Genomic DNA, 15056 nt, shown 5'->3' on the forward strand with positions numbered 1-15056 from the left:
TGACCTAAAAAAGCTGCCAAATATAAAATGTTTAGTTTAGCTACTTACATCTTATCTCGCACTTGGCCGTAAACTGAAGCGTCAAGTCGCTCTGCTCAAATTCGCGCTCTGCAGCTTCTTGTGAACATAAAGCCCGCCTACTTTGATTTGATTGGTCATCTCAAATATTCTGACATTGACAGACCAATGAGACTCAAATTAACACACACACACACACACACACACACACACCCCTTTCTGACGTGCGCTCTCTGGCTCTGCTCTGCGCCGCTGCGGATTGAAGATGAAGAACGCGCTGAATCTGATTAAATAACAAAACTGAAGCGAACACTATTTCAGATAGCCCGTCGGGCAGGCTGGTTATGCATTTTGGTAGCCCGACTGGAAAACACAATAGTCCCGGGACGTCGGGCAGGCGATTTTGCGAGCCCTGTTCTCCAAGAGATACTTCTTGTACTTCATCTCATATCACGTAGCAAAAGGTGAACGGGCGCGAATCGACGTCTATGATCTTTGGAAACTCGGGTTCAAAATGTTCAAATTCATCGAGCAATCATGGCAGAACAACTCAAGACACACGTGTTTGACTTGTAGCGCTCAAGCATTGCGGAAATCAAAGTACCGCGATTGCAGACTGACTCTCGTGATACTTTGATGTCATAATAAGCCGATTGGTTTGCGCGGCTCTGGGTTTGCTCTTGTTTACATTATTAGGAAAAGCATTGTAGCCTATTGGTAGGTTATATTTACAACACTTCATTTTAATTTGGGGAAAAAATGTCTATTAACCTCAAACAAAACCTTATCAGTGAATCTCTCTCTCTCTCTCTCTCTCTCTCTCTCTCTCTCTCTCTCTCTCTCTCTCTCTCTCTCTCTCTCTCTCTCTCTCAATAATACAATAATAATAATAATAAACATCATAACTTATTGCTGTGTGGTATTCTTACATTTAATTTGTACATTGTACATTAATTTGTACAACAATATTATTGATCTACCTTACTTGAGGTGGAAAATGATGCAATTTTCTTCTAGGAACAAATTGTATTACTGTGAAGCGGTTTTGATACAATCTGTATTGTAAACAGCGGTATATAAATAAAGGTGACTTGACTTGACGACTATTCTGGCTGCACTGCTGCTGACCAAATAGAGGGTTGTGAAGATGAGAGTTGTGAAGTATTGTTGGCGGCCCTGTCTAATCTGTGGGACATCTATTCAGATGCTTCTCAAATGGGCCAAACATCCAACACTCACATCCTGGAAACCTCTTTGCACCCTCTGCTCAGGCAGGAACACAGACTATAGGTTACAGAATAGCTTTTCCCTCAGAGCTGTGGACAGGGTGCAGAAGCCATAGATACATCAATCCAGCTTCCCTCACACATGTACACATACACATATGCCCAAACGGTCACTGTGATTTTGCCAAGTAAACAATGTTCCTGGATCAGCATCCCTGTGTGCCAAAATGTAGTTTTACCCAATCCCTTCTCCTAAACCTAACCCCATAACTTTTCCCTAAACTCAGAGGGTAATGATATGAATTAAACTGATGTTTAAATACCTTACTTTGGTTCTAAGGCTAAACTTGACATAAACTTGTCCCTCGAATCTGATTGGTTGATTGGAAAAGATGTTGATCAAGGAACATGTGGTGAAATCACATTCACCATGCAGAAACACACCAATAATATACATATTACACACTCTCAGAAAAAAAGGTACACAAGCTGTCACCGGGGCTGTACCCTCAAAAAAGGTACTTTTGTACCTAAAGGTACATATTTGTACCTAAAAGGGACAAATTAGTAGCCTACCTAAAAGGGACATATCTAAAAGGGACAAAAGTACCTTTTTTGAGGGTACTGCCCCAGTGACAGCTTGCGTACCTTTTATTTTGAGAGTGCATGTACTGTATGTAATGCTATAAACACAGGGTTAATGGAATAACAAAGTCTGTGCAATAGCCTAATGATTTTAATCTTTAGTAATGAATGCATTGTAAAGCATTTATGTGCTTCACATTGGATTGCTTCCACAGAATTTTGTTGTGTAAACATATGCAATGAAAAAAAAAATCTAACTTTAAATAATGTTCATCAAATTACTTATTGCACTTTGTAGGGTTCAAATATTTTTTTGTTATTTTACATTACTGTGACCTAAACCAAGACTAACATAATGAGCATGCTCAGCTGATTTTTGTGATTCTCAGTGTTAGATTTGACCAAAAAACAATAAAAAAAAAAAAAAATAATATTAATAAAATACAGTCAGACTAGTAGAAACCGGTAGAAACACGTTCAGTCTGAAAATTTCAACCAATGCATTTAGCATGTGTTTCCATTGGGTTTCACCCCAATACGTTACGTCATTGCCATAGACTGTAGCCTATCTTTAGACGCGCCAAAATTCAAACAGTCAAAACACCGCCAAATACCGGTACGCTGGAAGAATTGAGATGTCCTTCAATATGGCTGTGCTCGATCAGTTTCCGGGTCATAGGATGGAGGACAGAGGACCGAGGAGACGAGGAGGGATATTGAGAAGCACCCTAGTGCTGAGTCCCAATTCGCATACTATCCGTCCTAAATAGTATGTGAAACTAGAATTAGTACGTCCCAAATCGTAGTATGTTGAAAAGAGTATTCCAAAGATACCCGGATGGTCTACTATTTCCGGTTAGAATTCGAAGTGCAGATCAATGCACACTCTAACGGCTAATATTGCCCACAACCCATTGCGTGCGGGAGGGAGGAGCTTTGTGGTGATGGTGGTATCTATGGTGATGTAAACCTGGCAGCCGGATGCAGCCGTGGAGATTCACCCTCAGTTTTTAAGTGTAAGAATTCAAATGTTTAACCCTTATTAAAGTTATATTTTATTGTCTCGTAATATTAATGAGGTTATGTTACGCCAGCAGCCATATCACCCTGTAGCCCAAGACTGGTTGCCCACTGAAGCTAAGCAGGGCTGAGCCTGGTTAGTACCTGGATGGGAGACCTCCCGAGAAAAAACAGGTTGCTGCTGGAAGAGGTGTTAGTGAGGCCAGCAGGGGGTGCTCACCCTGTGGTCTGTGTGGGTCCTAACGCCCCAGTGTAGTGACAGGGACACTATACTGTCAATGAGCACCGTCCTTCGGATGAGACGTAAAACCGAGGTCCTGACTCTCTGTGGTCATTAAAAATCCCAATTTCTCGTAAAGAGTAGGGGTGTAACCCCGGTGTCCTGGCCACATTCCACACATTGGCCCTTACCAATCATGGGCTCCTAATAATCCCCTTACATTGAATTGGCTCTATCACTCTCTCTCCTCTCTCCACCTATAGCTGGTGTGTGGTGGGCGCACTGGTGCCGTTGTACTGTGGCTGCCGTCACATCATCCCAGTGGATGCTGCACACTGGTGGTGGTTGAGGAGAGATCCCCTGATATGAGTGTAAAGCGCTTTGGGTGTACAGTAGTACATATGAAAGCGCTATATAAGTGCCTCATTCATTCATTCATTCATGTTGTGCCAAAAAGTACCGTGTTTATCTTGTAGGGTCCGATGAAATAAAAAGTACAGTGTCATGATGCAAGTGTCTTTTTTAATGTATTTCTTCTGATGTTTCTGTCTTAGATTTATAAGTTACCTTACTATAAACCCTTATGAAAATAAACACCTTTTACTACACTAACCATAGTTTAACCACACTGACTTATTTGTAGTAATACTGTGGCTGTACAAATGTTAACTTTATCAGTCCAACCAAAGAAACATGGTTACTACACTTTACTATAGTAAAAGCATGGTTCATTTTCATCGGGGTATTTTTGAGTATTATACATAGAAGTATAAAAGTATAAAATACGTTAAACAATAGTTACACTATAAACTTGAAATATTTTAGCTTTCGTTACACACATTGCACATGAACGTCAGAACCAGCCGCCTCACAAACGACCTGCGTTTGGTTGATCTACGACGACAGCCTGCTTCACTCCTCAATTTGGTAGGACACATTGTAAATGTATTTTGGAAAAAACTATGAGGAAAAAAAGATGGGAATAGTAAATACAGTTATATTGGACATATAAGAATGAATGAAATGTAAAATGTTTTGTTAACAGTAATGTTGTGCGTAACTAGGCAACCACGTTCTCGTTCATGTAGCATGACGTCTTCGAAGTATGTCCCAGAACGTGCATACTCTTTTGCTACACACTCAAAAGTATGTACTTTTTCCTCACAAAAAAGTACATACTTTTAGGTCGTAGTATAAGTAGGCGAATTGGGACTCAGCCTGGGGCTGCGTTCCAAACCGCATACTCAATGAGTAGGTACTTAATTTCAGTGAGTACTTACTTAACGAGCGCTAAAAGAGTAGGTACTTTATAGCCAAATCTCGTTGAGTATGAATGCGAACCGGACATCTGCCATGTTGACGTTATCATGTGACCTACGACGCGTTATCACACGCGCAACAACTAAAAAGATTTGAACGACACGTTTAATTCATCTATCTGTAAATATCTTGATATTGATTAAACTTGCTCATTTTGTGGTCTTTTTGAAGAAACTGCTGCCCATTTATTTTGTGAATACATTTAGGGTTGATTTAAGTTATTTTATTTAACCCTACTAATGTGAACTACCGTTTTATCCTTAACGATGTTATTTATTTTTATTACGAAATCCCAAAATTGTAATCTCTTGAATATGTTGTGATTTTTTATATCCAAATATTTTCATCCACAAGCAAAAGTGGCTAACTGCTTTATTTTTTCCTCTTTTTCTTGTTTTAAATGCTTTTTTAAAATGTATTATAATGAATTATTTAAGAAAATATATATTAAGATATTCAACCTTGTAGGTTCTTTTTTCCTGTGTAAAAAATCTCATATTATGTATGCAAACCCATTATATATATATATATATATATATATATATATATATATATATATATATATATATATATATATTATGGGTTTACATACATAATGAGATTTTTTACAGATCTCATAACATCAGTAACTGGACAGCCCTACCTAGAACGGGTTTCCTCAGCGTTTGTAATGTCTGCACAAAAGGCAGCTGTGCGAAGATTCGCCTTTGGAGAAAACTGTTGATTTTATACTCAAAAAATTTAAGTATCATTAATATTAAAAATTAATATTACCTCAGAATGAATTGCATTTCTATCCCACCCCAAAACATACAATAATAACAACAATAAATGCTGACCAATACTTAATTATATGACTTTTTACTGAAAATTATATAATTCAATAAAACAAATTGTAATGTATGTCATATGACATAGCTATGCATGATTGAATACACTCTAGATGTGTATATAATGAACATATCTACATTTTCTTTCAAAGAATTAAATAAAACATTAATTAAATAATTATATTTTATTTACTGACAACAATGAGAAATATTAATAAATTAGTAAAAGAATGAATGAAAGTCACCATCACACAATAAACAAATGCATAAGTCAACACATGAAACAAGCTTTATTCAAACTACAATCATGCGTATGTAGACTACAGGCACTGAACCCCACATCCTTCTGCCATCTCAACACAGCGGTTCCCATTCTGCGGCTTTATTCTGCTGAATCAGCTGACCACCAGAGGTGAGCCGTTCCCTTGTGCCGGAGGTTGTTGCGTGATGTGTTGTGCTTCACAATCTGAGGCAAGTGGAGTGATGGAGGGACCATCTCCAGGATTCAGCTCTGTGCTCTTCGTCCTCAGTGCTCACACCAGCCCGCTGACATTTCAGATCCTACAAAATGCACAAACATAACACAAAAGCAGTAATTTTAACCACACAATGTCATTTGATTTCAGTATTATTTAGAAGACAAAAACGCTTTTTTTCCACAAATGCCGCCATCATCTTCCCTTGCAGGTCCTGCTCCACAACAAAAGATCTGCAGCAAATGCACAGAAATCAAGAATCAGAAAAGTGCTGTAATAGCTCTGTTTGAAATTACAATAATTAAAATAAACTACAACTTAAGATTTAAATAGTTCAAATAGTATTCATTTCTGTAGTATATGCACTCAAAGCCTTCATGAGCAACTCTCCACCAGATAAACACACATCTGTTCATCTGACCCTGAAACATCCAGACAAGATCCACGTTACCTCTGTGATTTATGAACTCAACACTACATTTACATGTTGAGGTTGTTTTAACTTTTTATCCAACATAAATGTTCCTCAATTTATCAACAGTAATGGACAAATAAAATAGATAACTTATGTTTAACGTTAGTTACTTTATAGATTTGTTCTACATAATAGCACACATTTCACTCAGATGTCTATTTCATGTTGTGATATTTCAAGATTTTCCTGTCAGATGTAAATAGACATTTAAAATAAGCGTCTTTGATGTATGGTTTGTTATGTAAATCCACTTTAGAGACGTAACTTACGTGTCTTTACTGGAGCTCCCCTGTCGCGTGGCCTCCTGGGATAGAAGAGTATCCATCGGATGAGCACTCAAAAATCTGGCCGGAAGCAGTAAACCATCCGGGAACTTCTCGCCTACTCTTTTATGAATACTGATGTTTCGAACGTACTGCTTCCTTCACGTACTGTTTTCGCCTACTATATAGTAGGAAAGTAGGCATATTGGAACGCACTTAAGTCCGAATCTCGCGATAATTCGTACGTCACCCAGGTAATTCTCGCCTACTCTTTTGGATTCGTACATACTTTTTCGCTCGCCTACTCTTTTTCCCATACTAAATAGTAGGGAAGTATGCGGTTTGGAACGCAGCATAGGTGTCACATTCTGATCTGTCGTGTTTGCACCTGTTCTCATTATCCTTAATTAGTTTACCTTCTTCCACCTGTGTTCAGTTAATTATCATCACCTGTTTTCAGTTCATCAGTGTTTGTATTAAGTTCCTTGAGTTCAGTCAGTCTTTGTTCATTCATGTTGTTTATTGGTATGTTATTCTTTTGCATCTTTTGTGTAAGATTGTGAGTTTATATTGGAGTTCTTTGACTCACTCTTCTTTAATCTAAACCACACTGTGACACAATGTTTTATTTTGTAATAGAACTCTAATATTAATGCATGTTTGTCCTCTCCCCACAGCTTGAAATTCACCCGGGCTCAGGAGTTTAAATGTTCCCAAAAACGTGTTGTGGTCAGCTAGCCATGCAAACAGCCCCACTACCATGGCACGGATGCTCTTACTGGGAGTGTTTGATATCGAAACCCTTTTAAAGAGCGATCTTAGAGGTACGTAATTGGTCATACCATGTGCAAGTGTCTGTAGCCTATAATTAATTTTTTTTTTTTTTTTTGGTAATTATGTAGATTGAACATCATATTTGAAGTCTCTGGGTAATGGGTCAAAGTAAAAAAATAAAACTGCTCCATTATAGTAATTCTTGCATATTTACAGATATGTATACTCATTCACATTTACATTGAAATATGAAGCTTTATAAATAATTTGAGTTGGTCTATTTACATTATCCCCATTTTACTAAAGCAGAATGAATAATGTACTGTATGGTTGAGTAGTTAGATAGGAGTGGAGTTAATTCTGATTTCGTTCTAATTATTATGTTGCTCTTTCTTAGGTGGCAAGTCCAAAAATGTGAGCCCTGGGGAAACCAAAGAGCCATTGGACAGGATAAAAATTGATGCACTAATGAGTATGTATAACTTGGTTAATTAGGCTTGAATTGTGTAAAACCAAATGTGACCGTCAAACCATCAGAATTGATCAGTTTCAGTGTGATGACACTTGCACTGGGTTCTTAATAATTCTTAAATTTCAGTAACATAAGTTTATCTACCAACAATTTATGTTAATTTAGTCTTTTAGGTGATTTATAATTTGGCTGTCCTTGGATAATGTTATAAAATTAAATGCTTTTCTTTGTCTTTTATACAGATGCAGTGATCCAGAAGTTTCCTGGAACCACCAGGGGCCAACTAGGAGTGGCTATTAATCAGAAGGTGACTGAGCTGCGGACGTCCCAAAAGACTCGCACTTAAATGAACCGGCTGTATTGTACCTGTTGGTGGACTTTCCTGTTCTTGTTTTGTTGTATTTGTATAATAAAGTTGAGTGTTTAGTAGTTTTCAAATTTTGCAAAGAAATTTATTAATTTCTTAGATAATATTAATTTATTAAAACAGTATGTTTTACTTTTTTTTTTTTTTTTTTTTTTTTTAAACTGCACCATTTTACATTTAGGGCTTAAGCATGTCATATTTAAGCTTTTTTTAAAAAAAAATTACATTAGTTTACATCATACATTAATTCAAAATATTTAGCAGTAAATATAAGAACATAACATATATTCAAAATATATGTCTACACAACATTTTTATTTATAAATTTATCAAATATATATTTAATTTAAATATAAAATACATATACTATATAAAAACATATGTCACATGTATGTAGGCAATATGTTATGCATATATAGTTTGTATATTGCACATATATGAGGTGTATATATACACAAAGAAATATGTCATGTATATTGATAGTTTTATATGTGACATTAAAAAAATCACTATATTGCACATATATATGATGTGTATATATTCAAAGAAATATGTCATGTATATTGATAATTGTATATGTGACCTATTAAAAAAATCACTATTATACATATATAAAATACATGGGCTAGTTTTATGTCAATATATGAAATTGTTCCATTTTCGAATAGGTTTTATATATGGGCAAACATATATGTTTTCACTTTCTATGTGGATATATTTAATATATGTAGATTCCATATATCTACATATATTACATTTCCATATGGGAGCGCACATACCTGTATTTACATCCTGTTTTCGGTCGAAGTCAATAGTAGATTGTTGAGTTCACGCGCATTGGTTTAGTACCTATGATCACGCGCGTGAACTCGACAATCGATTACTATGGACTTCGACCGAAAACAGGATGTAAATACAGGTATGTGCGCTGGCTGAATTAACTTAATTTTTATCCATATCTTTCACATCTACTGCAGTCAGATTCACCCGTGTTCACTCTGAAGGAATCACTCACATGGCTGGGCACTTGTAATGACACATCAAGGATGTTAAGAGGCTAAAAGCAGGTTTAAAACTTGCCCCATTGAAGTCAACAGGGTGCAAATTTTAAAAAGAGGATAACACGGTGTAGGCAACACCGATTTTTGTCGTTGTTCTCTGTACTGACAGCACTCCAAATTTACAAAAAAATGAGCTCAATGTTAAAATTGACCGGAGTTCTCCTTTATGATTACCGATAACCATAACGTTGTATTACTGAAAACATCCATAAATGTATCAGTTTTAGCCATATTCTCACAATAATTACAATTACCACAAAAAAAAAAAAAAAAAGTTTCTGACATGAGCTGTAAGTGACCAATCACAACAGACTGGGTCATCTGACCAATCAGAGCAGAGTTGACCAATCACAACAGACTGAGCTATCTGACCAATCAGAGGAGAGTAGACCAATCACAACAGACTGAGTCAACTGACCAATCAGAGCAGAGTAGGCTATCAGAAAGGCAGTGTTTATAGAGACTGAATCTTCAAATAAACTGTTTTCAGAGCCAAACTTTTGAATAGTAGTGTAAAGTATCTGTGTTCCCAGTCTCTAGCTTTAAAAGGTTTCTGTGTTTTTTGTTGTTGTTGTGTTTTTTTAAACACTTCTACATAGAACGTTTTCACAAATTTACTAAAAAGCCTGAAAGTAGGAAAAACATTCAGATTCAGTTACTCGAGTAGTTTTTAGGACCACTGACTTGTTTGGCAGTTTTGAGGGCCAGGGCCCCAACAGGAACCATTGGGACAGCTCAGGTCACACTCCTCACCTGCGGGAGGTAGAGTAGAACATTCTTAATCAACGTGCAAAATTAATTAGTACCATTTAATATGCGTGTATATTTAAAAAAATTATAATAATCTTGAGAGACTTACAGGATCTAGCCAAGTTTCGTGCCGGCTCTATGATTGTAGGCTGGGTCTCCATGTTCAGAATATCAGTCCACTGGATGGTCTCCACATTACATAAATAACGGTTTCTGGTAAATTTTATTCCACCCTTCAGTATTTCTAGGAGGGAAAATGACAGTGTTTGAACAATGCATTTATGTACTGTATGACGAACTTCACTTAGTGACAGTTGAAATTTAGGTCTATTATTGTTTTCCAAATATAACTTTCAGCACTAGGCATGGAGATTAATGAATGTTATTCCCTCTACAAAACAAATGTGCGAAAGACACACAGGTCAGTTAGAAGCGTTAAAGTTAAAGTGTTATTCTCATTTGGAAGAAAAAAAAAAAACTAGGACAAAGAACACTTTTATATAACCACATACCAGTTAAGCTAGTCAGTGGTAACTGGTTCACGCCTTGTCCGATGCTGTTGTCGGAGTTTAGTAGGACGGTCAAGGCATATGTGTCTTCATAAAGGGACTGGCCACGAATGATGCGCAGATTCTCAAGGGGAATGCTGGGAGCTGAGTTGAGCCCAATAAGAACATACCCACCAACTTCTTGGATGCTCTAAAAATCAGAAACATTACACATAAAGCTCACTAACATCCATCACTAATACTATATAAAGAGTTGTTATACTGCATAATTTAAATATTGTTGAGGCATCTGTCATGAAATACAAAATATAATAAAACATTGGTATATAGATGACTTACAATAACCAAACAGTAAGCTAACAGTAAAATAGCACTGAACGTAGTGTTTGTAAACAGATATATATATATACCATACCCTGAGAAAAGACAAGTCGTGTTTTTCAGTCAGATATGTGATTTCCAGGTTTTCCAGAACCACGGTGCAGTTGCTGTACATTTTTACCAGGATCTGATAATGTTCATCCACTGTTCCCAGAAGGGCCAGTTTGATGTTCGTTCCCCGACACACTTAATCACACAGAGAGAAAGAAAGAACAATTCAATCCACTGGGGCCTTCATGGAAAAAAGCATAATAAAACTCAAATTCCAGTAGAAGCAAAAATGCTTTTGGTTTCTTTGTGCAATTTGTTTAAAACCTCCCAACCAAATTATTTTTGAACATATTTTCAAACACATTGGAATCAGTTTTATTCATTCAATAATACAGTAAGACTTGGGGTCAGTAAGATATTTTAAATTAAATTAAAGTAAAATAATTTTATTGAGCAAAGATGCATTAAATTGATCATAAGTGACTTTTATTAGGCTATGTTACAAAATATTTATATTTCAAAATAAATGCTGTTTTTTTTTAACTTTCTATTTATCAAAGAATTCTTTAGGGACCGTTCGGTATTTATGGAAGGGGCCACCGGAGGAAAATAGGGGAGGGTCTTTTTATTCTTTGTTGAGGGGAGGGTCATCCAACTTTTTTTAGTCTAGGGGGAGGGTCACCCAACTTTTGTGAAAACAGCAACATTTCAAAGTGGCTTGTTTGGTGCATATTTTTTTTACATGTAGCTCCATGTTGCTCTGGCGGTATCAGCCCCCCATCGCTATCAGATGGGTCTGACCCAACAAAAATCCAGTTTGGCGCTGTTTGACAGTGCGCGCGCACTAAAGTACGCGCTGCTCAGAAAAAGTGCATCATGTCAGAACAGAACGCCAATGAAATGTTTACCCGGCAAAGCTTTAAAGCACGAGCAAATAATGAACTTTTGTGATTGCGGATAATAAGTGCAGTGTCCTGTGAGTGTAAATCTACCGCTGCATTAACATGTGGATGTGAACGTACGTCGAGTTTTACAGTATTGGGACTGAGGCGCCAGAACTGCAGCTGATAGAATGTGCGCTGTAGCGCGATACTACCATATTTTAGTTTCCATTCTTATTTTGTTTCCACAATAATGTTAGTGAGTAAATCTACTGAAATTGCCACCATAACAGTGGAGTGTGATGTGTAAGATGTAGGGCCACCACATCTTTAAATTACTAAGGTAGGAATAAAATACGTAGACCTAGACCAAAAAACTAGTTGAGGATAAATTCGTTAAAATTGGGCAATTCTAGCGTTATATGGACGTGACATTTGCAGTCAAAACTTGAAATAATTCTAAGAAAATGCATTTAATACCAACATATTGAAACGTCTGTTTATATCATACTCCCTTAATAAAGGAGACAAGACATTAGAAAAATATCAGTCTACACATGCGTTTTATATTTAATATGAGGGAAATACACATGTGAGGTGACAAAAAATCTTTAACTTTTAGGTGTCAAAATATTCTTTAGTAGTTCTATGAGTTGCGCTGCGCAAACCAAAAGTAATATACCCACCGGATGAAGAAGGGTCAGCCTCCACAGAACATAAAATATTATTTTTATTAAATTTTTCGTGTTCGCTTTTATAAGGAAAAAAAACAATGTTATGGACGTGACAGTTCTCCGTTATGGACATGACCGCTCTGAGAGCGACTTTAAAACTTTCACAGAGACCTCAAACAGAAAGCACAAAGCCTTTCATTAAAGTGAATTTCGTTTTTTTATTAATTGTATCTTAATTTTAATCAATGTTTCATCATCCAAATGGCCTGGATTTAATAAATAAGAATTAAATGTAGAAAATAGATAATCATGATGACACAGAGGCGCCGGCAAGTGAACTGGAGCTCGTCTCATAAATGAACCGAAACTCAGCGTATGGTATAGCCTACTTGCCTCACAGACCTGAGAAATATATAGAAAGCTTGAAATGTCTACTTTCAAACAGAACAATTCAAATGGCACTTTAGTCCCGCTCAAAAGTTTCAGAAGATGCTGGGTCTCATGGCTTCAGCATCTTCAGTGCTTCAGCTGGGTCTGCTTCGCATGCACCGCTGCAGTACTGGTTGAAAGTGCACGTACCGCGCCGAGCGTGGACCTCCGGTCTCTTGCGCCTCAAGGTCGATCAGAAATGCATCTCAGCTCTGAAACCTTGGACAGCGACCAATTGGTACCGGTCAGGTGTAAACCTTGGGACTTCCTCAAGTGTGAAGGTAGTGTCTAACGACGCCTCAACCTCGGGATGGGGAGCGCTGCTCGAGGGCAGACCGTTCTTCGGCCAGTGGTCAGAACGGGAAAAGCTTCTACACATAAACTGCCTGGAAATGATGGCAGTCGACAACGCGCTGAGGCGCTTTTGTCCCCAGATAAAAGGACACCACGTCTTGGTCCGTTCGGACAACATGTCGGTGGTGGCTTATATAAAATCACCAAGGAGGTATCAGATCCAGAACCCTTCACTGGCTGACGGAACGCCTCCTGGTCTGGGCTCAGCACAATCTGCGCTCGCTGAGAGCAGCGCATGTGCCCGGCCACCTGAATGTGGGACCAGACAGACTGTCCAGGAACAACGTTCCGGCAGGAGAATGGTCTTTACACCCACAGACAGTCAAACTGCTATGGGAAACATTCGGCAGAGTGAAAATAGATTTGCGTCTCAAGTGAATGCTCACTGTCAGGAGTTTTTCTCCAAGAGCAGGGATGCGCTGGCCCACGTCTGGCCCCGCTGCCTGCCCTATGCGTTTCCCCCTGTCATGCTCCTACCCCAGGTGTTAGAGCGAATCAGGGAAAATGGATGCTCAGTGCTACTTGTGGCCCCATTATGGACGAACCAAGCCTGGTTTCCAGTCCTGATGCAGCTGATGAGTACCGCCCCGTGGCCGATACCGGTGAGGAGGGATCTCCTCTCGCAGGCCAACGGCTCGATCTGGCATCCTCGCACGGAGCTTTGGTCCCTACATGTGTGGGCCATCAACGGCTACCCATTAACCTCCCAGCGGGAGTGTTAAACACGATCACGCAGGCTAGAGCCCCATCTACTAGACGGCTCTATTCCTCAAAATGGTCTGTGTTCACTAGCTGGTGTACAGGTCGTGGTACTTCACCCTCAGACTGTGGGATGTCGGAGGTTCTTTTCTTTCTACAAGAGCTTCTGGATAAGGGCAGAGCCCCATCCACGCTCAAAGTTTATGTGGCGGCCATAGCAGCGTTCGCTGAACCAACGCTTGGTCAGTCACTAGGTAGGAACGATCTGGTCATTCGCTTCCTTAGAGGAGCTAAGAGGCTGAATCCTCCCAGACCTCCCTCGGTTCCCGTTTGGGACCTTTCCACGGTTCTGGAAGCCATGAAAGGTGCCCCATTTGAGCCAATCCAGTCAATAGACCTAAAACACTTGTCTCTCAAAACAGTGTTTCTTCTGGCTCTCGCGTCAGTGAAGCACATAGGGGACTTGCAAGCGCTCTCAGTGAGCGCGACGTGTATGGAGTTTGGACCTAATGACTCGAAAGTCATACTCAAACCAAAGCACGGATATGTTCCTAAATCCCTCAATACACCGTTTAGGGCACAGGTGATCTCCCTGTCGGCCCTGCTGAATCTGAAGAGGAAGGGGACGCAGGCTTTCGCAGGGGTCAGGGCGTTAAGAGCCTATGTGTCTTGCTCATCTGTTTTTAGACAAGACGGAGCAGCTCTTTGTTTTGTTCAGCGGCCGTTCTAATGGACTAGCTGCGTCAAAACAGAGTTTATCCAGATGGATAGTTGATGCTATAGCGCTAGCTTATACATCTAAGGGCCTGCAATGCCCGTTAGGTGTCAAAGCGCACTCCACGAGAGGCATGGCCTCGTCGTGGGCTTGGTCTAGTGGGATTGCCTTGCAAGATATCTGTATGGCGGCAGGCTGGGCCTCCCCGTCTACATTTATAAGGTTTTATAACCTTGAGGTTCCCGCTTTACAAGCTAAGTTGCTCTCGGTCTAATTTTTCAGTATTGCCTGCCCGATGCTATCGGCTCAGGATGCTGAAACTGCTAGAGCGTCGATCACTGATCGTCTGTATACTTCTGTGGGCAGTGCGTAAGTCCCCCATATTTATCAGTCCAGGCCGAGTTCGCCCTGGCTGTGTGGAACACTTGATATAACATGCTCTTATCAGAGCTCCATATTACAGGAATGATGCTATTCTAGCCCCCGGATTCTCTGTGAGTCCCTTGTGATTAGGCACTGTATGAGCCCCGGGCACCTGCCCTTGGGACCTTAGTGTTGAATCTCAG

At 39.1% G+C, this 15056-nt stretch overlaps 1 protein-coding gene across 1 annotated transcript in view; it reads right to left on the minus strand.

Moving 5' to 3' along the window:
• The window catches only part of LOC311283110 (uncharacterized protein), a 790474-nt gene that overhangs the window by 761257 nt on the left and 14161 nt on the right, over nt 1-15056 (minus strand). The window contains exons 9-12 of the mRNA XM_084397300.1: nt 10782-10933; nt 10370-10556; nt 9967-10101; nt 9792-9860 (exon numbers count right to left, since the gene is read on the minus strand). Coding sequence (XP_084253426.1) covers nt 9792-9860; nt 9967-10101; nt 10370-10556; nt 10782-10933 — 543 coding nt within the window. The remainder of the gene's footprint in view (nt 1-9791; nt 9861-9966; nt 10102-10369; nt 10557-10781; nt 10934-15056) is intronic.

Source organism: Rutilus rutilus, assembly GCF_951802725.1.
Source record: "Rutilus rutilus genome assembly, chromosome: 23".
Classification (NCBI taxonomy): domain Eukaryota; kingdom Metazoa; phylum Chordata; class Actinopteri; order Cypriniformes; family Leuciscidae; genus Rutilus; species Rutilus rutilus.